Source organism: Trichechus manatus, unplaced genomic scaffold, assembly GCF_000243295.1.
Source record: "Trichechus manatus latirostris isolate Lorelei unplaced genomic scaffold, TriManLat1.0 scaffold00002, whole genome shotgun sequence".
In the NCBI taxonomy this organism is placed as follows: Eukaryota; Metazoa; Chordata; class Mammalia; order Sirenia; family Trichechidae; genus Trichechus; species Trichechus manatus.
In genome coordinates this window covers 41,130,333-41,156,098 of record NW_004443938.1, presented here as the reverse complement: position 1 = coordinate 41,156,098, position 25,766 = coordinate 41,130,333, and the positions used below count along the sequence as shown (strand labels likewise).

At 37.6% G+C, this 25,766-nt stretch overlaps 1 protein-coding gene across 1 annotated transcript in view; it reads right to left on the bottom strand.

Annotated features, from left to right (window-relative positions):
• Positions 1–20,747, bottom strand: part of LOC101351544 (pantetheinase-like) — a 44,719-nt gene extending 23,972 nt beyond the window's left edge. The window contains exons 1-7 of the mRNA XM_004368912.2: positions 20,535–20,747; positions 16,408–16,538; positions 11,549–11,741; positions 10,565–10,856; positions 9,503–9,861; positions 4,811–4,981; positions 3,587–3,730 (exon numbers count right to left, since the gene is read on the bottom strand). Coding sequence (XP_004368969.2) covers positions 3,587–3,730; positions 4,811–4,981; positions 9,503–9,861; positions 10,565–10,856; positions 11,549–11,741; positions 16,408–16,538; positions 20,535–20,747 — 1,503 coding nt within the window. The remainder of the gene's footprint in view (positions 1–3,586; positions 3,731–4,810; positions 4,982–9,502; positions 9,862–10,564; positions 10,857–11,548; positions 11,742–16,407; positions 16,539–20,534) is intronic.
• Positions 20,748–25,766: the final 5,019 nt, after the last annotated feature.

The following is a 25,766-nucleotide window of genomic DNA, read 5'->3' as shown; positions in this document are numbered from 1 at the left end:
CTAAATGCACCCATAAAGAGATGGAGAGTGACAGAATGGATTAAAAAAAACAGGATCCATCAATATGCTGTCTACAAGAGACACACCTTAGAAACAAAGATGTAAATTTATTAAAAACCAAAGGTTGGGAAAAAATATATCAAGCAAACAACTACCAAAAAAGAGCAGGAGTAGCAATACTAATCTCAGATAAAATAGTAAAACAAAATCCACCATAAAAGACAAAGAAGGACACTATATAATGATTAAGAGGATGATCCATCGTGAAGACATAACCATAATAAACATTTACACACCCAATGACAGGGCTCCAAAATACATAAAACAAATTCTAACAGCACTGAAAAGAGAAATTGACAGTTTTACAATAATAGTAGGAGATTTCAACTCCCACTCTCGGTAAAGGACAGAACATCTAAACAGAAACCCAACAAAGATACAAAAGACCTAAAGGGCACAATCAGCCAACTTGACCTCATAGACATATATACAACACTCCACCCTACAGCTGCAAAGTACACATTCTTTTCCAATGCACATGGAACGTTCTCCAGAATAAACCACATTTTAGGCCACAGAGCAATCCTCAGCAAGATCCAAAATGTTGAGATAATACAAAGTATCTTCTCTGACCACAATGCCATTAAGGTAGAAATTAACAACAGAAAGAACAAGGAAAAAAAATCAATTACATGGAAACTGAATAACACTATGCTTACAAACCACTGGGTAATAGAAGATATCAGAGATGGAATCAAAAAATTCCTAAAATCAAATGAGAATGAAAACACATCATACCAAAATCTTTGGGACATAGCAAAAGCAGTCCTCAGAGGACAATTTATAGCAATGGATGCACAAAGGAACAAAATCCAAACATTAACTACACAACTCAAACAAATAGAAAGAGAACAGCAAAAAAACCTCACAGCCACCAGAAGAAAGGAAATAATAAAGATCAGAGCAGAAATACATGAAATACAGAATAGAAAAATAATAGAAAGAATCAACAAAACCAAAAGTTGCTTCTTTGAAAGAATCAACAAAATCGACAAACCACTGGCCAGACTGACAAGAAAAAAAAAAAAACAGGAGAGGATGCAAATAACCCGAATAAAAAATGAAATGGGGGACATTACAACAGACCCAACTGAAATAAAAAGGAACATGACAGAGTATTATGAAAAACTATACTCCAACAAATTTGAAAACCTAAAGGAAATGGATAAATTTCTAGAAACACACTACCTACCCAAACTATCACAAAGTGATGTTGAAAATCTGAACAGACCCATAACAAAAGAAGAGATTGACAAAGTAATAAAAAAAACTCCCAACAACAAAAAGCCCTGGCCCAGATGGCTTCACTGGAAAATTCTACCAAACATTCAGAGAAGAGCTTGTACCAGCAGTAATCAAACTATTTCAGAACATAGAAAAGGAAGCGACACTTTTGAATTCATTCTATGAAGCCAGCATAACTCATACCAAAACCAGGCAAAGATGCCACAAAAAAAGAAAATTACAGACCAATATCTCTCATGAATATGGATGCAAAAATTCTCAACAGTGGGATTGTTAACCATTGTCATAGGGCAACATGTGTACTGTTTAATGAGAAATTATTTTGGTCTGTAAACCTTCATCCAAAGTGAGAATAGCAGCACAATTGGAAGAACGTAATCGATGTCACTGAATTGTGCATGTAGAAATTTTTGAAATGGTGTATCTTTGGCTATGTATATTTTCACCAAAAAAAAAAAAGGTCCAGAAGGGAAAGGGTTGACATGTCGTGGGGTTGTTAACCAATGTCATAAAACAATACGTGTACTGACTGTTTAATAAGAAACTATTTCTTCTGTAAAACTTCACCTAAAATACAATAAAAAAAAAAAAAGACCATTATTTTCCTCTTTAGTGTTTAGAGATATAGTTTGGGTTACTTCTGTTTCAAGAATCTCTCATTAACCTTCCTAGGTCACAGACCACCAGGAAAATGGAAATAATTAAAAGACTTGGAGAGCGATTACAGGGATTAAGTGAGATGCTGCATGTAATATGCATAGCACAGTCCCTGGTTAAAGGGCTCAATAAATGTTAGACACTTTGATTATTAATATAGTAATAACATTACATGAATAACAATGAAATAAACCACAACACACACAAAAAAAATTATATTCACTTGTTTTGGGTATCAGACTATTTAGCATTATTTGGTCGCAAGTTAATCAAGGCAACTATTTTCTGATAGTAATATAATACAAAGCTAATACAAATATTTTATTTCTTCTTGGGTGAGAGAACTACAGAAAAGACACTCTAGACAATATATCCCCTGATTTGTAGTAAAGACTTTCATTACTATATTCCTTTGTTATTTAATACATTAGAGCAGGAATCAGCGAACTATTCCTGGAAAGGGTCAGGTAGTAAATATTTTCAGCTTTTCAGGCTACACAGTCTCTGTCACAACTGCTCAGTTCCACTGCTGCAGCGCAAAAGCAACCACAGATGATACCTAGAAAATAAGCATTGCTGTGTGGTACAGAAGGTTAACATACTTGGCTGCTAACCAAAAGGTTGGCAGTGCGAATCCACCTAGATAACCTTGGAAGAAAGAATCACAATCAACTTCCAGAAAATCAGCCACTGAAAACCCTATGGATCACAGTTGTACTCTGACAAGTACGGGGTTACCATGAGTCAGAATCAACTCATCGCAACTGGTTTAAATTACAATAAAACTTTACATATGCACACTGAACTTTCAATTTCACATACTGGAAAATATTATTCTTCTTTTGATTTTTTAGTGATTTAAATATGTAAAAACCATTCTTAGTTCACAGGTCATACAAAAATAGGCAACAGGTTGGCTTTGTCTGACCTCTGCTTTGGAGCCACCCCTATTAGTATGCTGACAGGCTGACAAGACAGGCAAGGCACTAAGCAGGCGCTAATCACTGCTGAAGAAGACACAGAAAAACATGAAGGACCTCCCACAGGCTCCTAGATATAAGCTAACTGTCTTCTGGAATACGTCAGTGCTAGATTTCCAGCGAAAGCCAGTCCAGGGATGCTGAGTTTATTGATTTTCTAATTTAAATATGTTAGGTGGCTGACCCACATTAACCATCAGAGGTGATATAATTTTAGAAATAAATACATCACAATTGGTTTTCTTGTTATAGTCAGGTTTGATTGTAATAGCTAACGTACACAAAATGCTTTCCATGAGCCAGGAACTTGTCTAACCACTTTAAATATATTAACTTACTGAATTATCATGAAAAAAAATTAAGAAGTGAGTACAATTGTTATTATAATTTTACACATTTTTACCTTTCAAAATAGTGCTACTATTTCTCTAGTTTGAATTGTCAGAAAGGTGTGTGTGTGTGACAGGTAATTCACTTATACCAGAGATCAGGATCAGCAAAAAGTCCAGACCCATTCTTATTTTCTCTAGCATCCATCTCTAAAAGATTATTCAAAAAAAAAAAAAAGAAGAAGAAAACAGTGAGAGTTAGAGAATGTCTATATTTTACCAACTTAATAAGTACGCAATAGTTGTTATACTTACTATCATCAATCCTAGTGCTTGAGCCCTGAGTTCTGATGAAGCATTTGATGTCCAGTCCTTCTCATACCACCTCCCAAACAAAGTCACTGTTAAGACAGGTCCAGATGTCGGCTTCAGGCTAAACAAGCGTCCATCACTTGACACCTAATTAACACAAAGAAGACAGGATCTACCTTTAAGTTACACAATTCCATAGTATACTTCTAAAATGCAGCATACCTGGATGAAGAAACTGTTTAAACAGTTTGAAGAAACAGTTTAAAACAGTTTAAAGAAACAGCATGGATCAAATGCTGTTCTATCAAAAATATTTGAAATGTTACAGTGTACAGGAAAAAATAGAGCCATAGAATTGGCACTGACTCATTTATTAATGAAATGTTTGCAACCACTATCTCATAATTTACTTATCTAGGAAGTTTTTCATGAGTTAGTAAACAAAGCAAGGGATTTGGGAGTATATAAGAGAGAAAGCTAGTCCTATCAGACAAAAATACAACCTCCCCCAACAAAAAGTCAGAAGGGGAGTTTGAACTGAGCCCCCATGGTCCTTTCCACCCACTCATCACTCTGTTCTGATTTTCCCACTCACTCCTAACCACCCCCACCTCCCTGCCTTTGTTTCTACCAGAAAGGCAGAGTAAAAGCAAAACCTGCAGGAAAAGTTGGTGGAAGAGAATGGCTGGGCAGAGTGCATGTGCAGCAAGGAATTATTTCTGGACTCTAATAAAATAAATAGCTTTTGCTCCCTTGTAAACACCAGCTGCTGTCAGATTCTCCTCCCCTCAGCTTTTCCTTCTCTCCTCTTCTCCTTTGGCCATGGTTGCACCCAGCCTTGACCCACACAATGAGAGGAATTCCTTTCCCTTCCTAGGCCATTTCCTTTCCAGTAATCCAAGTGCCTTCCTCTAATGGGCCTGCCCCTAAAACTACTCTTCTTCAGTCTCCTTCCTACTTGATAGAACTTCAACAGCCCAGCCTCCTCCCATATTCACCAAAATAAATATATTTCTCTTTATTCTCAAGGACACATTAATTACTATCTTAAGAATTTCCAGGCAGGAAATTCAACCTGCTCCGTGTCCTTGGTGATCCCCAAGGTCAATTTTATCCTTCTCAAATGGGAATTTTTATGATATTTTTAAGTTCTTGGACAGGTTTTGGTCTTAAAATGTGCTTTCTCTTGGGTGAATTTAATTGCCAACATCAAGCACAAGTTCTTACCTGAAATTCTCCAGGTGCAAGCTGAACTTCACTCAGCAATACTTCAGGGAAGACATACTGGGTTCCAAAAGTGCCACTGAGAGAGAACATTTCAAACCTGGTGGAAGCTGCTTCAACTGACTCACCACAGGTTTTTAAGTCAGTTGTTCCACACTTCAACATGGTACAAATCTACAGGAAGTAAATGCAAAACAATAAGTCACAGCAAAGCCAACTGGCACACTCTCATGACCTAGAGAAATGCCTATGCCCTTTATTTAGCAAAATAATGTTACTTCCTAATTAGATTAATTCAATTCATTGGCCAACAGCTAATGCAAATTGTAATAAAAATAAAGGACTTTAAACCCTAGTACTTCCTGAGATTCACTGGCAAACAAATTAACCACATAAAGAACCAATCAAATCTTTGGTCTATCTCCATGGACAACTATACCCTCATTGTTCTCAAGTTATCAATGATTTTACTTGTTAGAACATTCAATTTGTTGAAAAGCTTTTTAACTTAGATACTAGTTCAATCTTTATCCTATTGCCTATGGCGTAAAATGAGGGAATTTTCGATTTGTAAGGGACCCTAGAGACGATCTAGAATGTCCCCTGTGATCCAGAAAAGTCACATACTTTGTATCTGAGCAAGGATTGAAACAGTTCCCAATTGAGTTCTTCCACTATACTACATAGCTATTTGAAAGTAAAATCTAAATACATGAGTAATCTCACCATGTAAATGCAAAGACCTACAAAGGACTATCCATATCCAATAACTCCATCTGTACAGCATCTCCCATTTCAAGCCTATTATTCCAAGCCACCTTCATCTCTTACCTAGTTACAGCAATAGCCTGTAAGTGATCTCCCTGCTTCTACTTTTGTAGGTGGAAGGCAAGCCCTTCAGGGCAAGTATGTTAAGAGGAGAAAGAACTTTCAAGTAAAAGTTGTACAATGAACACATGCCTCTATTTTGGTCCACTGAAACCTACCAAAAATACAGTAATTTTTCAACAGATACAAACCCACAAGGACAAGGGAAACGAGAATAGAATACAGCAACAATTTTAGAAGCTGGAGTATTGATGGAAAACTGGTAAGTGATTTAGCAGACCTAAGAAAGCCAAGACCTAAACTGGCAATGGGGAAAGCCAAGAATTAACCCCATCTGCACTGCAGAATACACGAAAGACTCTATTTCTGGAAGCACCAGGAACAGGGGATGAAGTTGGGACAGATGTAAAGAAGATTGATGAAAAGTTATTAAGAATTTCTTAGATACAGAGTTACCCTCATGGATGGAGAACTGCCCTTCCCCTAGTTCAGTAAAAGACAGAATTTATTTCCTAAAAAGGGGAAGCAGGGTTACAGATAACTGAGAAAAGCTTTTAATATGAAATAGACAGCAAAACAAGCAGATAAGTGTAACTTGCAGTAAACAGAGACTACACAGGGCAACAAAACTTCAAGAGAAAAAATTTCTTTAATAGCTTCAAAGAGATAAAATACTGCTTCCACACACACACACACACACACACACAAATATATATATATATGCTTGTGTGGGCGTATATATATGTGTGTGTGTGATGACAAATATGGGAGGAAGACTCAAAAAGCAAAATAAGCTCTTATAAATTGGAATCATGATAGCAAAAATGTTAAATTTAGTGGAAGATTTGAAAGATCAGAAAGAGGAAATCTCAGAAAGTAGAGGAAATAAAGAGATGAAAAATAACCAAGAAAAGATCAGAAAATGAGAGAACCGATTCAAGAGGGACAAGATCCAAATAGAAGTCCTAGAAGGAGAGAAAAAATAAAATGAAGGGAAAAAAATTCTGCAAGCTTTGGGGGAGAGATGAATGAGGGAGGAATGTCACATATAAAGAATCAGAAATTAGAAAAATTTCAATATTCTCAGGAGACTATAAGAAAGGAGGAAATAATATCTTTAAAATTCTAAAGGAAAATTATTTCCACCCTCGAATTCAATATCTGTGGAAATAATTTGAGAGTAAACACATTTCAGATATGTAAAATCTCAAAAATGTTTACCTCTCATTCACTCTTTTTCAGGAAACGGCTGACAGCAACAGGAAAATGGTCATAAAACAAGAAAGACATGGAATAGAAAACAGAAAATCCACAGAGGAGGTGGGTAAAGAAAATCTTCCTATTGTGATGAAGGGAGATCCCAGGATGAGACCTATGGTGTACCAGACACTGAAGGCGGCCAGATCAGATTAAAGCAATATGACTCAAGAGACAGTCATGTCGGAGAGTGTGCTCCAACAACACAAAGAAGTAAATAAAGAAACAAGGACAAAATCAGGGAATCCAAATCAAGAGAATTCCTAGGATGACATCAAAGGGAAATTCCAAGATGATAAAAATACAGCCCAGAGAAAGGCAGATTTTTTTAAAACTTTTTTAACTTGATGCAAATGACCTTGTGGGAAAATGGTTTGAGATACTATTGAAAGGCTGAAAATTTTAACAAACGTGTCAAGGAAAAATTAAGCAAATAAAAAAGAAGACAATTAATAAGTTCAGGAAAAACAAAGAGAAAAAGAAAATGCAATCTACACTCTTCTCTAAATGATGTTTGCATAGTCGTGAAAATATAAACACTACATATTGACACAGATGAAATATATTAATAAGATGGTAGAAGGGACAAAGCAGAATGATATAGCAAAACTAAAAGTTCATCTACCTGACTAGAAACTAAGAAGATAATGACTAAAACTGACTATTTTTTTTTAAAGCAGTGTTATTTAGGAACATGGAGAAGTGTAAATTCCAGAAGAAATAGAGAAGAGTCAAAGTGCCCCTCGGATGAGGAAAGAGTAGAATAGAGAGGGAACCACTATTTTATAAAGTCTTACATATGCGAATAAATGAAAGGATAGAAGGAGTGAATCAGGACGAAAATTGATGAATAAAACATAGCATTGTTATTCAGAAATAATGTAAATTTCAGAAGAAAAGGCTAAGAGATACAGAAGTATTTGCCTCCAGAAAGAGTGATTGGGTGTACCGGGGAGGGAACCACTGTTATATAAGCCTTTAGTGCTATTTGTCTTCTTAATTATGTGCAAGCACTACTGTCATGGATTGAACTGTGTCCCCAAAAATATCTGTCAACTTGGCTAGGTCATGACTCCCAATATTGTATGATTGTGTAATCTGATGTGATTTCCTCACGTGTTGTAAACTCTATCATTATGATGAGCTGATCTCCTTATGTGTTGTAAACTCTGTCACTATGATGAGGTTATACTGATAACATCTACAAGATTGGATAGTGTCTTAAGCCAATCTCTTTTGAGATATAAAAGAAAGAAGCGAGCAGAGACACATGGGAACCTCATACCACCAAGAAAGCAGTGCTGGGAACAGAGTGTGTCCTTTGGACCTGACATTCCTGCGCAGAGAAGCTCCCAGACCAAAGGAAGATTGATGACACAGACCTTCCTCCAGAGCTGATGGAGAAAGCATTCCTCTGTAGCTGACGCCCTGAATTTGCCTACTGGACTGTGAGAGAATAAACTTCTCTTTGCTAAAGCCATCCACTTGTGATATTTCTGTTATAGCAGCACTAGATGACTAAGACAATTACTTTGATTAACGAAAAGGGGAGAGAGAGAATCAATCCAGGTGATAAGGGATAGGACATCTGGCATATAAGAAGGACTAATGGGGTAGTTCTACCCTGTCCTATAGCATCGCTATGAGTCGAAATCTACTGGACAACAATGGACTCTTAAATGAATAAATGGATTGAATCAGGTGATATTTGCAACTGGATTCAGATTGCAGGCTTAAGTAACACAGACAGTGTTTATGCTAGTGAAACCTGGCAGTGCAGATCTGATGATTAACCGAAAAAGTTATGTTTATTAACAATAATAGTAATAAAGCTTAACATTTATTGAGTATTTTCTATGTGCCAGACAAAATGTTAAGCACTTTACATTTATTGATTAAATCAAATTTTCTCAAAACCCTATAAACCAAAACAAAACCCGTTGCTATCAAGTCAATTTCAACTCATAGTGACTCTTTAGGACGGAGTAGAACTGCCCTGTAGGCTTTCCATGGTGGTAATCTTTATGGAGCCCTGTGGCACAGTGGTTAAGAGCTCGGCTGTTAACCAAATGGTCAGCAGTTTGAAACCACCAGCAGCTCCTAGGAAACCCTGTGGGGTCACTATGAATCAGAACTGACTTGACGGCAATGGGAAACATTTTTACTGTACAACTTCAGAAGTCACCTTTATCTGTCTCGAGGAGCATACTTAGTGTCAAGCTCTTTATAAAGCAGGGTGGATGTCAGTAAACATACAGGAAAATAGCTAAATTTGTTCAGGCAGGAGATTTCATAGGTCAATTATCTATTAAAATTATCTGTAATTTGATAGTGGTATGATTTTAAAAATTGTAATCCCAAACAAAAGTTCTGCTTTTTTCCAACCAGTTTCAAATTAGACTAACATCTAGGGTTATCATATTTAGCAAATAAAAATAAGTATATCTGGTTAAATTTGAATTTTACATAAATAAAAAATTTTCAGTATAAATAGGTCCCAACCTGGGGGACATATATACACTAAAAAAAAGTCATTTATCTGAAATTCAAATTTAATTAGGTATCTTCTTTTTATTCTGGCAACTCTCTTGCCACCAAAACATGCATTACTTGTAGATAATAGGTTCCTTCAACCGTGTGTAGTCCATCAAATGCCCCAAGGGCATAAACTTCATCTGATCTCTTCTCAGACATCTTGTAGCTTAGATGACAACAGAGGTCTCTGTGACAAACTGTGTAATTTCCTGTGACTCCTTTGAGCTCCATGAAGGTGAAATTATCAAAAAAGACAGTGCCCTTAAACTCCTGGTTTCCCGTTGAGAGTGCTTCTATACTGTTGGCATAAGAAGACCAATTCACCACAGAGCGGTATAGATGGGAATCCAGTTCGGAGAGGAGGAGTTTTCCCTCCTCTGTCTTCATATCATAATGAAAGGCTCTTGGAGAATCTGGTGCATAGATGCCACTTCCTGAAATTGATAAGTTGGAAAAGTTTTCTTGAAACAGGAAGTGAAAAGTGTCTTCATAGTTATTACTATTATTTAAACTCACATTAACATTTTACTGCCTCTAACACCGGGTTGCTATGAATCAAAAATGACTCCACTGAGCCTATCAACAACATGATATATATTCCAGTAAAATATGCTTATAAGAACAGACAGGTGAGAGGAAAACCTGTAGAGTGAGGCGTGTAGTAGCCAAAGAAGAGGAAGTTTCAAGTAAGTGGTCAAATTTGGAAAAAGAAGAAAAACAACATACATTCAACTTGAATTAAAAAATAAATAAATACATAAATCTACAAAAAATTTAGTCCCATTCCATAATATGCCACCAGATAGATATTTTTAAGAATTTAAGATTTCGAAAACATGTATTAAGGAATACATGTTAACTAGGGGCATTTTTTCTTCTTGTTTCTTGTTTCTTTCTTGCTTCATTACGCCAAACCTATAAACCTTAAAGTAGAGGGTCAGTGAAAAAGAGGAAGACCCTCAACAAGATAGGTTGACACAGTGGTGCAACAATGAACTCGGACATAGCAACAATTGTGAGGATGGCACAGTACTGGGCGGTGTTTCGTTTTGTTCCACATAAGGTTGCTATGAGTCGGAATGGATTTGACTGCACGTAACAACAACAACAACGTAAATCTTAGAGCTCACACATTACCTGTCATTTTCCTCAGGGGATGATGTATATTAGCTGCAAGGAAATTGACACCCATGCCCATAGCCCAAGCTGAGTGGAATTCAACAGCTGATAAATGTGGCAAAACATTCATCCAAGCTGTCGGGAAGAGGATGGTGTCTACATGGAAATCCTTCACCAGGATCACAGCAGGATCATGGAAGAGTATATCAAAGCACGTGAAAATTCCGAACTTCCCAAAGGTGGTGTTGAAAGTTACGACCTCAGCCTTCTTGGGTGAATTGAATTGATCTTCACCCATGAAAATATTTTGCTGTGATAAATGAAAGTGGAAGGGAGAAATGGGAAAAAAAAAAAAAAAAACTCTTTTAGGTAGCTGGTCCTAACATCCCTGTATATGAACTAGTGTAAGCGCACATCTATTAGTTGGCCAATGAATTGATGGCCTATTTCATCTCTGGCAGCCATCTTCAGAGGAAAAGATCAGTACTTTAGAGAATCAGAGGTTACTCAAGCTAAAAGGAATCTTAGGTTCAACCTCCACATTCAATAGATAATAAATACATGGAAATCCTTATCTGTGAAGGTCCTCTTGAATCTTACAAGAATAGGAACAGAACAGATAACTTCTATTTGCTATGAACACTTTAACTATTTCCTGTGGGCAGGTAATTTCCTTTGCTCCTTCTCGAGATCAACTCTATCTGGTAAAAAAAATTTTTTATCTTGCCTTGACCCATTGTCAGGACATATGTTTAAAAGGACAAAGCCCAAGGGGGATATCACCTTTCAATGCAGATGGTTCCTTGTGGCTCTCAGACACTCCCAACTTCTCTTAAGTGCACAAGACACTTCTGGAGAATCTTTATAGGATCTTACCTGCCCTAATCATTACTTTCTATGCTTTGTCTCTACTCTGCTTCTAAAGTAAGCTTATTATCACAATCATGATTTTTTTTCTTCTGGCCCACTTTATTATGTAAATTATCTGCAAATTGATTCTACCTTATGATAGCGTGCCACCAATTTCCCTTCAGAATCAAACACCACATTAGTGTTGTATTGATAACGGCCATCAGTGGGGCACTGAGGATCATTGGCTTCGCATGGCTTCTTGTCCCCAATATTTGCCACAACGTAGATAGAGTTCTTCTTGGCCAAGCAGCTGAGTCTTTCTTGCACTGGGGTGTGGCCAAATCTGGTACAAGTTCATTGGACAAGGAAAAAAATAAAGTTTATCTTTTAATGAAATTCATAATGAATTGCCTAAATTTATTATTATTTAATTAATATTCACAAAATAAACACTAAATATCTGCAGGTTGAAGAGAAGGATTAAGAAGAGAGGAAACCATGTGTGTGGAAAATTGGTTAAAAATATATATATATTCAAAATACTCTAGGATAAGACATAACCAGGCCTTTTTTCCCCCATTCATAGCATTTATCATAATCTATCATCATACTTTCACGTATGTGTTCATCTTATATTGTCTTTCATATTCTATACACCTTATGGGGCAGGCACCCACATCTCTTGTTCACTGAACCGAGAACAATATCTGGCAGAAAAGAGGCATTCAAATATATTTGAAAAAATGAACCAAAACATTGATGTAGGGAAGAGAAAGTTTTTTTCAGAGAATTATTCAATCTGGTCAGAGCAGAGACATTCTTAGTGAAAAGAAGGGAAAAGGAAAATTAAAAGATCATTTCAAGGCCAACATATAGAGCTTAGCCCAAGAGGCTAAGAAACCTGTTCCAAATTTAATAGACAAAGGGGTACAATTAAAGGTTTTGAGGACAGAAGTAACAAAATCTGAATTTTCTTTTACAAAGATTAATTTAGGAAGCTGTTGTAATAGTCCAGATAAGAGGCTAGAAGGCTGGGCTAGCGTAGCGCCAGCTGGTATGGAAAGATGGAAATATCAGAATATTTGTTAATGCTTGAATTCTTTATTCTTTATCATAGTTACCAGTAGTATTATCCCACTAAACCCATTAAATTGCAAATTTGAAAAGTGAAACCTCAGAATGTGGAACATATAGCCATATTTATCCCCTATTGGCACAACCTTGAAACAATAAATGGTTATGGAATAGCTGTGAAGGCAAAAAGAGAGAACTTCAATGAATGAAAATTTAGTGCCATCTCCTGGCAAATAGTAATGAAAACTTCCTTGAGCATCAAATTGTGGCATTGAGATCTAAAACAAATTTGTACAACTTATACAAGCAAAGCTATAACAATTGCCTATAAAACATTTTCTTGAAAAAGAGCAAAAAGTGTTGGACACCATATAGAGAAAATCATTATTTTAATATATTTAAAATAAAGAATCACCATTTGATAGATTTCCCTCCTTTGTTGTCTTGAATTAATATCTGAAATGCACAGACATAAATAAAATACATTAAACCACTTGAAACATATTTACCCCAAAACTTTTCAGGTTACATGAAGTGGTAGAAGAGGTACATGGCGTTTTGGATATCTGAAACAGTCCTGATTACAAACATATTTTACTACTATTTCTATTCATCTTGAAAGTATGTTGTAAATTATAATATATTTTTATTTAAACTACATTTCTTAGAACTGGAAAAGCCCCTAAAATTCTTTGTTAGACCACATGTCATGATTTGGAGTTTAAAAAATGCCATTTTCTAATTTGGGCCTGAAATCTGCTTATCACTTATTCCCTGATATTTGCTGAGTCTTTAGTCAATACAGAGCTCGGTCCTAGGACAACTGAGAACAGAAGAAAGAGGTGAAAGATACATTTTCTAAGGCTGCTTTCAAAGTGTTCAATCTCTAGGTATAACAAAAGCCATCTACTACCCCAGAAAGTATTTACTACATAAAAATAAGTATATGTTAAATTTCAACAAATATTTATTGTGTCCCTATATTACATAAAGCACTGTGCTAGACATGGCATGTGAGAAAGGAAAATCCAAGCAGAGCTCTCCAAGTTCACATGGGGGTTACACAGATGTGGAAGACATGGTTGCTGCACTTGGGAAGCATTTAATCTTACTGGAGAATCAATACATGCACATAAAATTTTGAAATAACAATACAAAGTAATATGTGATCAAAAATAAAAATTTATTTTTCATGCAGGCTAGCTAATTAGGCGAGTTTTATTTTTCAACTTATTAAACTGTTGATCAACTTTTTAAATCTGCAAGCCCAATCACTGTGATGATAGGTGCAGATATTTGCCATATTAAAGGACACCCCTTATGCAAGGATCCACATACACTCACACAGAGGAGTGCCTGGACCGTAACAGGTACTTAATGAAAATATGTTAAGTATATTCATCTTTCAGTTAGGTTATTGGATACAGTTTGCTGCTCAAGAAATCTGTAAGCTTTCTTCTATAACCGTAAAAATTCTCTAGTCAAATTGTTCCTCTCTTAACCTCCAAGAACCTCTCAGAACAATATTTCACGCACAATTGTAATGACAAGCTTACAACCATGATGGTTCTTAACAAGTACTTTCTTCTTATGGCTTCTAATTTATTTACCTCTAAACTGTTTTATTTTTCACTGCTGGTGGAATTGTAAAATGGTGCAACCACTATGGAAAACAGTTTGGCATACATCAAAAAGTTAAACATACCTGCCAGTGTTCTTTATTGAACTTTAGTCAGAGCATGTGAAAATGGTGCTCTAATCACTCAAGTAATGGTCAAAGTCATTATTATGGCCCATGAATTCCCATACAATCAGGCCCCTCCTACCTATCTGCCTCCATCTCCTACTTCACTCTCCTTCCCTCTAAACTCTTCAGCCACTTAGCCTCTTGCTGTTCTTTGAATGTACTAGACACACTTTGACCACAAGGTCTTGGCATTCAAAATTCCCTTAGCCTGTAATGCTCTTTCCTCAGATACCTCACTTCCTTCAGATCTTTGCTTAAATGTCACTGTGAAGCCCCCTCTAATGACATGACCTATTAAAATCTTCAGCCCCACCCTTGACTCCTTCCTTGCTTTATTTTTCTCCATAATGTAGATAAAAGGCAGATTCATAACATTATTCTTTTTTTTTTTTTTCTCTCTCAACTAGAATATAAGATCCATGAGGATGGGATTTTTTACACTTTTTTTTTCACACTAGTGCCTAAGAACACATAAGACCAAGCTAAACCAAATCCATTGCCGTCGAGTCAATTCCAACTCATAGTGACCCTATAGGACAGAATAAAACTGCCTCATAGGGTTTCCAAGGAGCGGCTGATGGATTCCAACAGCCAACCTTTTGGTTAGCAGCTGAGCTCTTAACCACTGCGCCACCAGGGATCCAAGAATACATAATAAGTACTCAAAAATATTTGTTAAATAAATGAAAGCAAGAAAGAAGATGTCATTAGTTGATGGGAAACATGAGGGGGCAACTAGGCTATTTGAAATGGAACAAATTGGACATTTTTGTGGGACTATTCAGGAGACTTTTGAAAATTAGATGCTAGGGAAATGCTGTTCATAAACAAGTCAATTTGATTCAAAATGGTAAAGATAATACAGTTTTTGTGTTATAGAAACAGGAGATGGCACGGGAGTTGGTTAAGTAAGTAAATAACTACGATACAATGAACAGGAGTAAAGTAGATTATTGAGCTAAATAATACTGAATTTTGTCAAAATCAAGGTGTCACTATAAGGAGTTACAGTAATTAGTTTGTGTAGTATTAACAAAAGTTCCAAAAGAGGAAATTCTAAAACGATTTCAGCAAAGGGTTCATTAGGAAATAAGTGAGTTAACTTACATGATTCTTTTAGATGTGGGAGATTCTTTTACTGACATTAAAAGTAATAGTGTTACTTCCATCACACTTTATTTTTTTTAGTCTAGACCTGATTTAAACCACTTGCACCACCACTGCCACCAGTTGCCATTGAGTAGATGCCAACTCGTGGTGACACCATGTATGTTAGAGTAAAACTGTGCTCCCTAGGGTTTTCAATGGCTGATTTTCCAGTAGATTGCCAGACCTTTCTTCTGAGGTGCCTCTGGGTGGATTCCAACCACCAATCTTTTGGTTAGCAGGCACGCACCTTTGTACCACTCAGCAACTCCTAAAACACTTAGACAGTTCTGCTGTATCACCTCGTAGGTTAATAATCAGTTTACGCTGTAGGGATTTTAATACATACATTAACCTCATAAGCTATCTTAATGATAAAAAAAAAAATTAGTTCTAAAATGAAAAATGGCTCTATTTTTGCCATTTACTCACACAGTTTTCAAATGACAGACTCACACAGGTAATCAATTCTCTGTTCACCGGCAAAGAGTAAGAAGACTAGAGTTTGGATCTGGTTCCCCCACTAATTACACCTGGGACCTTTAGGGAGTTATAGTCATTCCAGTCTCATTCCCTCAGTGGAAAAGTATTCTCTTTGAACTCGATGATTTCTAAGTTATCTTTCAGTTCTCATTTCTTTGATAACATAATTCATAATCTCTTTCCTAATAAGTGTATCCATTGTTGTTGTTAGGAGTCCTCAGGTTGATTTCTGACTCATAGTGACCCCATGTGACAGAGTGGACCTGCCCCATAGGGTTTCTAGGCTATAATCTTTATGGGAGCAGATCACCAGGTCTTTCTTCTGTGGAACAACTGGGTGGATTTGAACCACCAATATTTCAGATAGCAGCTGAGTGCTTAACCATTGAGTCACCTTAATTAAAGTCTCCTTAGACGTACCCTAGTATATGAAAAATAATAAAAACTATCTTGAAACTTGGAGTTAATAGTGGATCTTACTCAATAAACATCAATAAAGTTTTCCCAGGCAAAATAAGTTGATGTTCATGATTGAATTTTTCACAAAATGTTTCTTTACCTGCTGGGATCATTACAAGGAATCCAGTTCACCTGAGGGTCTGGGATATCCTCCAAGTAAGGATAGATAGTTTCCCTGGTGAAGACCCAGCCATAAATACCATCTTCTGGAGTCACAATAATATGCGCACCCTGTTAAAATGAGGCTTAATTAGAACATTTTTCAAATAAGTGAACAATCAATGAGAGAAACTAGGAGAGTGTTCACTAACAAACTCTGCCACTCTGATTCCTGTAAGAACTACAAGTAGCCATTGATTCTGACTCCTGGGGACCCCATGTGAGTCACAGTAGAACTGTGCTTCATAGGATTTTCAATGGCTGATCTTTTAGAAGTAGACCGCCAGGCCTTTATTCTGAGGAGCCTCTGGGTGGACTTGAAACAACAAGTTTTTGATTAGTGATCACTTAATCATTTGTGCCAATCAGAGACTCCCTTAAGAACTAGTTCAAGGATCAAAGTCCATTAAATGGGGGAAAAGATGGACTCTTTAATAAATGGTGCTGCAAAAACTGGATGTCCATCTGTAAAAAATTGAAATAGGACCCATACCTCACACCATACACAAAAGCTAACTCAAAATGGATTAAAAACCTAAACATAAAACTTAAAACGATAAAGATCATAGAAAAAAAAATAAGGACAATGCTAGGGGCCGCAATACATGGCATAAATAGAATATAAACCATAACTAACAATGCACAAACAAGAGAAGATAAACTAGAAAACTGGGAGTACCTAAAAATTAAACACTTAAGCTCATCGAAAGACTTCACCAAAAGAGTGAAAAGAGAACTTGCAGACTTGGAAAAAATTTTGGCTATGACACATCCGACAGGGGTCCAATCTCTAAGATCTATAGAATATTTCAATACCTCAACAAAAAAAAAAAAGATAAATAATACACTTAAAAAATGGGCAAAGGATACGAACAGACACTTCACCAAAGAAGACATTCAAGTGGCTAACAGACACTTGAGGAAATGCTTGCAATCATTAGCCATTACAGAAATGCAGATCGAAACTACAGTGTGATACCATCTTACCCCAACATCGCCAGTACTAATTAAAAAAAAACAGAAAACAATAAATATTGCACAGGCTGTGGGGAGATTGAAACTCTTATGCACTGCTGGTGGGAGTGTAAAATGGTACAGCCACCATGGAAGATGATATGGTGCCTCCTTAAAAAGCTAGAAGTAGAAATACCATATGATCCAGCAATTCTACTACTAGGAATATATACTAGAGAAATGAGAGCTGTCACACGAATAGACATATGCACATCCATGTTCACTGCAGCATTATTCACAACAGCAAAAAGATGGAAACAACCTAAGTACCCATCAACAGATGAATGGATAAACAAATATTGTACATATGCATAGTGGAATACTACATGATAAAGAACAATAATGAATCTGCAAAACATCTCACAATATGGTTGAGTCTGGAGGACATTATGATGAGTGAAATAAGTCAACCACACAAGGACAAATATTGTATGAGACCACTATTATAAAAAATTAAAAAAAAAAACAAGAAAAGGTTTATACACAGGAAAAAAAGAATTTGATGGTTATGGGGGAGGGTGGGAAGGGAAATCACTAACTAGATAGTAGACAAGTGGAAACTTTGGTAAGGGAAAGGCAACACACAATATAGGGAAAGTCAGCACAATTTGACCAAGGCAAATTAATAGATGCTTCCTAGACACATCCAAATGCCTTGAGGTACCGAGTTACTGGCACTGAGGGCTGGGGACCATGGTCTTGGGGGATATCTAGTTCAATTGACATAACATACTTCCTGAAGAAAATGATCGGCATCCTACTTTGGTGAGTAGCTGGTGTCTGGGGTCTTATAAGCTTGGGAGCAGCCATCTAAGATACAACTATTGGTCCCATTCCGTCTGGAGCAAAGGAGAATGAAGAAAATCAAAGACACAAGGAAAATATTAGTCCAAAGGACAAATGGACCACATGAACCACAGCTTCCACCAGCATGAGCCCAGAAGAACTAGATGGTGCCTGACAGCTACTACCACCAACAACTCTGACAGGGATCCCAACAGAGGGTCCCAGAACAGCGTGGGAGAAAAATGTACAACAAAATTCAAATTCACAAAAAAAAAAAGACCTAATGCTCTAGTCTGACAGAGACTGGAGTAACTCCTAAGACTATGGCCTCTGGGAATCTGCTAACTCAGAACTGAAGCCGCTCTCTAAGTCTACCTTTCAGCCAAAGATTAGACAAGCCTAAAAAACAAACAATGACAGACATGCAGAACATGCTTCTTAGTTCAGTCAAGCATAGGAGACCAAAAGGGCAACACCTGCCTGAAAGCAAAGATAAGCAGGCAGGAAGGGACAGGAAAACTGGACCAATGGTCACGGAGCACCCGGGGTGGAAAAGGGGAGAGTACTGCCACATTGTGGGGATTGCAACCAAAGTTACAAAATAATTTGTGTATAGATTTTTGAATGAAAAACTAATTTTCACTGCAAACATTCACCTAAAGCACAATAAAATCAAAACAAACAAACAAAAGAATTAGTTTAGCTCCTCTGCATCTCATTCAGTCTTTAAATTTGCCCTCAAGAAAAAAGATGAATTTTGGGGCGGGCTCTGTACCCTGCCTTTCCTTAAGCTCCACCATTTGGGCTTGTTCTTTCAATCATATTTCCTTGTTTTCTCTATTTTTATAATTTATTTTTTCTTTTATAACCACTTTAATTTTCTAATCCTGGTGGTGTAATTTCTATACAGCTTTTCTATTTTTTCATAGACAGTAGTTTCCAGGCCGCTCACAGCCCTATCACATGTTGCAGTCGTTAACTATAAACCTGGCTCTGCTCAGAATCAACCCTCTCCCTGGACTTTGGCTGATTGTTGTGTCTGAGTGTGTCAGGACTAAGTTACGACTCAAGTTCTCTGTTTTCCCTCCTCGTCTGCTCCAGCCTTCCCTGCACCACCCTGTAACCAGGATTCTTGCTTCTCAAAAGGAAGGGGGAGGGTGGGGCCAGACATTGATGACCTGAAGTGTCTGAGGCTAGAGATGCTCCCTGAGCTAACCTGGGCACCTTCTGTTTGGAGAGTGTTAGCTGCTGTGGCCCTTAAGGAAATGGTAGGGCTAAGGGTGAAAAAGGGCCTCAGAACTCTTGATGACCTTTATAATTTAATTATGTCTAAGAATGCATATTGATAGATATATGCAGTATGTATCCAAGGAGCCCTGGTGGTGCAATGGTTAAGCACTCAGCTGCTAATTGAAAGGTCGACAATTTGAACTCACCAGCAGCTCTGCAGAAGAAAAAACATGGCAATCTGCTCCCATAAAGATTACAGCCTTGGAAGCCCTATGGGGAAGTTCTACTCTAGTCTACAGGATTGTTATGAGTCAGAATCCACTCAATGGCACACCACAACAGTAATACATATCCAGTAATATACTTTCATCACACTTCACATACCTGGGCTATTTCTGATCTACTAATATTTAAATCACATACATTCAAGCCACACACTTAAAAACACTGTGGAATTAGGTTTAAATTTAACTTTCATTCAACCCAAGGACTACTGTGCATTAACATACATGTTTTTATCTTGTATTTCAATTGAAGTATGGAGCATGGAATGCAAACTCTTGAGTTATTTGCAATTTAAGTTGAATTGCTTTGGGGTATAAACTTATCTGAAAACCTGCAGAATCTTAAAGCACAAGAGTACATCAAGGCCACTAACACTCTAAGAACAGCACGTGATTCCTGACCCCCTTTATCCTCCACCTCCAACTGTAGCAGAAAAAGAGGAGCAAAGACGTTGAATTTACAGCTAGTTCTTCAAAGGGCTTCTGCTGCTTAAGGACAACAAAACTGTTCTTTTAACTTTGCTCTTACTTCTGTTGTTGTTAGCTGCTGAGTCAGGCTCTGACTTACGGTGACCCTAGGGAAATGAAGGTGTGCTTGCTCAAATAATTTTGAGAGGTTTAAGTAGAGCTCTAATAGTAATCCATACCTTGACACGTATGTCATACAAAAACGTGACTGAACCTGATAGTGACTCTGTCTCCTAAGACTCCACCCTTTCTCTGCATAGAATCCAGCACACTTGAGAGACGGTACCTGCTTTGCTGCTGATGTGATGGCTCCCTCCAAAACATCCAGATTTTGGTTCATTAACGCCAATGCCTCTTCATGGGATGCTGGATTTAGGGTGGCATTAGGCAATATCACTGAATGCTCATAAACAGCTGCAATAAAAGTATCCATGGCACTGACATTTAAGATGCAGAAAGCTGAAATTGCCACATAAGCCAGCAACTGAGACGAGATCATGCTGAAGTCCAATGATTGCTGAAAAAACAAACTCCTGACATTTATACAGATACAACACAATCACATGGTTCTCAGACGTCAGTACTTTAAAAGTAAATTACAAGTCAGTTTTAAGAAAACCTAGGGTTTCATATCATTCTTAGACAAGAAATGACTCTCCCTTATTGCAGGGTCTGTGAGGATCAAATGAGCAAATTTTTGTGTAAATGATTTGAAGAATATCCAGCTTTAAAATTGTGAAATTATGGTTATTATCATCATGGGAATATTCGAGCTCTGTACTTTTATTCACCTTAGTTTCCTCAAAATGGAGAAATCAGAACAGAGGAGGAATACAAAGAGGGTAGTATTCAGTACTGCTGTGTATCAAATTATCCCAAAACTTAGTGGCTTCAAAGAATATACATTGTTTACCTCAGGGTCTCTCTCATAAGACTGCAGTCACACTGTTAGCCTAGGCAGAGGCAGAGGCAGCACTCAAGAGGAGAAAGCCACAGTCTTCTGTACTCTAATCTGGGAAGTGACACCTCATCACTTTTGCTGTATCCTACTCAATAGAGCAAGTCACTACTGGGTCCAGATCACACTCAAAGGAAGGATATGAATGCGGTAGGGGACATTGAAGTACACTTTAGAGTCTGCTTACCACAGAGGGGAAAGGGAGGAGAGGGTGAAGAAAGAGGGAGAGAGAAAGGCAGGAGGAGACAGAGAGAGAGATAAAGGAAAATAATAGAAAAGGAGCTTGCAGATTTTTATATGAAATAAGTAGACAACGTTTGAAAATAGCACTTATTTTGTTTCTGTTGTGAATCAGGTATAATATGGTTTATATTTACAGAACTAGTGTTTATAATAATTCATTTTGATTTTAGGTATGTTTATTTCGGATTGTGTTTTTATAGTTCAATTTGCAAATGTGAGTGTCTGATTTTTTTACCAGCTCAATAACTGTAAGTTTATGCAGTAATTATCAAAGCAACCAAGAGGTAGCAGTTGCCTAGATCTCCAAGTTGGACTCTTGCTGACCTCCCTCTGACAACTTCTGACCTCGTTTGGACTCTCCATTCCCAGATGAGTGGAGATACTAAATACTTTACAAGAGGACATGATTGTTACAGAACAATTTATTTAACAAAAACAAAAACAAACTGAATAAAGGTTAAAACTGGAATGAGTTACCAAGAAGTCAAAAAATTACTTTCTCATCTTTATTACATGTTAAATAACAGTCACCCAGTGAGTATCTATTACGTTCAGTGCACTGTGCTGGAGGGTCAGATCAAAAGTAAGATCTGTTACTACAGTCAAGGAACATGCCTTTTCGCCTGTAAGTCAGACAAATTAAAATAAAAGGAATGTATGTTAACTGACAATTTTAGTGGGTGGTCTCTGTAGCCAGACTAAGTAGAATCTTGGCTCTTCCGCTTACTAGCTGTGCAACCTTGGAAAATTTTCCTAACAACTCTGAACCTCAGTTTCCTCATCTATAAAATGAGAATTATAAGAAAGTCTTCTTTATAAATTGCTGTAGTGCTTCAATAAAATAGAGGGAAGACCACTGGTGGTTTCCCTGAGTCTGGTCTCCTCTTCTTCCTGAGAACATACATGCCTAGCTAGAGATTGCATTTCCTAGCCTCCTTTGTCCCAGGGAAGGACCACCTGACAACTTAGCCTTTACCAAAATTAAAGCAGAAAAATACCTGTGAAGGACTAGCACAAAGCAATATTCAACACTATTAGCTGGTAATATCACTGGAGGTGAGAAGGCAATATCACTAGTTCAGTGAAGAAATACAGCATTGAGGAGATGTACCTTAAACAAGATTTGAAGGAAGAGAAGAATGATGTGACTGAGAGAGAAGAGTGTGGGGGATGGAGAAATGGACATGAAATGATCAATGGCAGCAAGGTCAGGCAAGTTCAGGGTGAATGAAGCCAGTATGGATGGAGGGGAGGGTTGGCATTAGAGACTAGTAAGGAAGGAGATAAGGACCATCACAGAGATGACCTTGGGATTGGCATAAGGAATTTGCTCTTCATTCAAGGAATGTTTTTGAGCAAGGTTGTAAAATTAGTCAGGTTCACTTAAAATTTCCCAAATACCTACTCTGAATCACACTACACCAGAAACATCAAACCTCTGGCATTTTTGGAAGACCTAACATTACCAGCTGAAAGAAAGTACTCAGATAGAAAATCACAGTACTTGCAGTAGCATACCATCAGCTGGAACTGGAACTGGAGAGGCACCAATGCTGCATCTGGAAGCAGAGTCTCTGGATCCCTAAGCCCACTGCACTGCCTTTGACTAGCAAGCTACAGCCTGCCAAAGCTCACAGAATGCAGCCTTTCTGTTTGTAAGAGTGGAGAGACTGGGGGAATTGTCTCCAGTGAAACTACCTTGAATCTAGAGGGAAGTCTTAACTGATACCTCCAGACTCCTCCAACCAAAGCTGAGCAGATGGAGAAGATTGCTTCCTAGGAGAAAAATGTTATATCCTACTAGGTACAGGGAAAATGTGTCTAGAGGAGAGACAAGAACCACAGTAGTCTGGGCTGTGCTGACAGAGTTTAGACGACACAAACCCAGACAGCAGGCCCTAAAAGGAAGCCAACAGTAAGCCCTGCCCAGCCTAAGCAGAGAAAACAAGAAAGAAGGGGAAAGGAGGAAAGAAGCACTGAGTGGGGTAGCACTGGCTCTTGCACTTCTCTCTATCTCTAGCACCTAGCACAGCGACTGGTACACAAAAGGCCTGATAAACATAACACTTAAAGGAATAGACTAATTCTTATCCTAGTATTACCACTACTTGCTGTTGGACCTTGGAGAGCTTGCTTTCCTCATCAGGTCCTCAGTTGATCAAACTAATCCAGTTAATCCAGTTGATCCAGGGAAGACAATACACATACTGACTTCACAGGATGATTTTGAGGATGAGGGGAGATGTGCACTTCAGGACACTTGGTGAACTCTGAAGAGACACGTGCAGGTGTGTGAGTGTGGGTATGTATGCTAAAGATTAGAAATATACCTATGCGTTGCTACTGAATATATTTGCCTATGTATTAATATTTAATGACCATTTTCTTATTAACATTTTTCCTGTTATTAAAGTTGATTACATTTAAGAATATATATTTTTCTATAGGACTTGTATCAGTCAGTGTTCTCCAGAGAAGCATAAAATGAGAAACAGAGTGGAATAGAAGATATATATCATATATATACAAAATAGAAATAGGTTTAAGAAACTGACTTACCAAGTTATGGAGGATGGCAAGTCCAAAATGTGTAGAATAGTTCTGCCAGCTGGAAACTCAGGCAGGGGCTTATATTACTGTCTTGAGTCCAAAATCTGTAGGGGAAACGGCAGGCTAGAAACTCAGTTCTGCAGGAGTTAGTGTTGCGGTCTTGAGTAGAATGTCTTCTTCATTGGGAAACTTTGCTATTTGCCTTTGAGGTCTGCCAACTGATTGTATAAAGTCCACCCACATTACTGAGCTTTATCTCCTTTATTTAAAGTCAACCGACCGTAGATGTTAATCACAGCTATAAAAGTACCTTCACCAGAACACCTAGCTTAATGTTTGATTAAATAACTGGCCTAGCCAATTTGACACATAAAACTATTTTTGTATTTTTAAATTATAGCCTGCAAACATTATTATGTGGCCTGAACTGACTCTCATGAGGGGGAAAAAAAAAAACCCCAGTGAGTTATACTCTGTTGCCTCAGAAATGCTCGCTGAAGCCAAAAGAGTAGTTTCATTCTCTAAAGGAAGTATTTTGAAGGGGAAGAAATAGCTGTAGAACTGAGTCCAGCAGGGCTCCTCATTTGTAAGTGATGGTAAATAAAATCAGGAGTGAGGAAGTGGGGATGTGGAAGTTGTAAGAGTCAAAAGAGGTCAAAGAAAATCAAAACTGTGGGACACTAGAAAATAAGTGATAAAAACAGCTTCAGGAGGAGCTGCTCACTTGTTTCATCATTGAGAGTAAAAACTTAGAATCAGCTTCAGGTTTGGTGAGACTGAATTCAATGGTAGCAGATTTTGTATTTGGATAATAGAGAGGAGGGAGCCCTGTGGCACAATGGTTAAGCAGTCAGCTGCTAACACAAAGGTCAGCGATTCTAATCCACCAGTGGCTGCAATGGAGAAAAGACCTGATGCTCTGTTCCTGTAAAATTACAGCCTAGAAATCCCCATGGGGAAGTTCTACTCTGCCCTACAGGGTCACTATGAGTCGGAATTGACTTGATGGCATAGAACAACATAACAGAGAGAAAGGGGCAGACGTCTTGCAGAAGAGTGCTTAAGGTGAAGACTGGGAAGAAAGAAGTTGAGGCCAACAGCTTAGTAAGACAGCCTCCAGACGATTGTCTAGGAGAGAGAAAAAAGAAGCTAAAAAAGAGCAAATCTGAGGCGATGAGGAGAGAAGGCGTCAGAATCTCTCAGGCAGACAGCGGAGCCCAGGGCACAGGTATAATCATTGAATCAGACAAGTCATAGCCCCTGAGGAGAGAATCCAGGAAAGACGGTAGCAGAGGAGGCCAAGAGCGCTTTCTGCTGCTCACAATGTCTCCAGTTCCCTGGCACTGGATTGAATTATACTGGGTGGGATATCTGATTCATAACAGCAATGAAGCAATCTACTGTACAATCTCAGAGGTCACCTCTATCTCTCTGGAGGAGCATACTTAGTGTCAAGGTCTGTATAAAGCAGGGTGGACATTAGTAAACATATAGGGAAATGGCTAATTTGTTCAGGCAGGAGATTTCACAGGGCAATTATCTGTTAAAATTATCTGTAATTTGATTACGGCATAATTTTTAAAATTGTTTTCCCAAATAAATGTTCAGTTTTTTTTTCAACCGGTTTCAAATTAGACTAACATCTAGGGTTATCATATTTAGCAAATAAAAATACAGTATATCTGGTTAAATTTGAATTTTAGATAAATAACAAATTTTCAGCATAAATATGTCCTAACCTGGGGGACATATACACACACTAAAAAA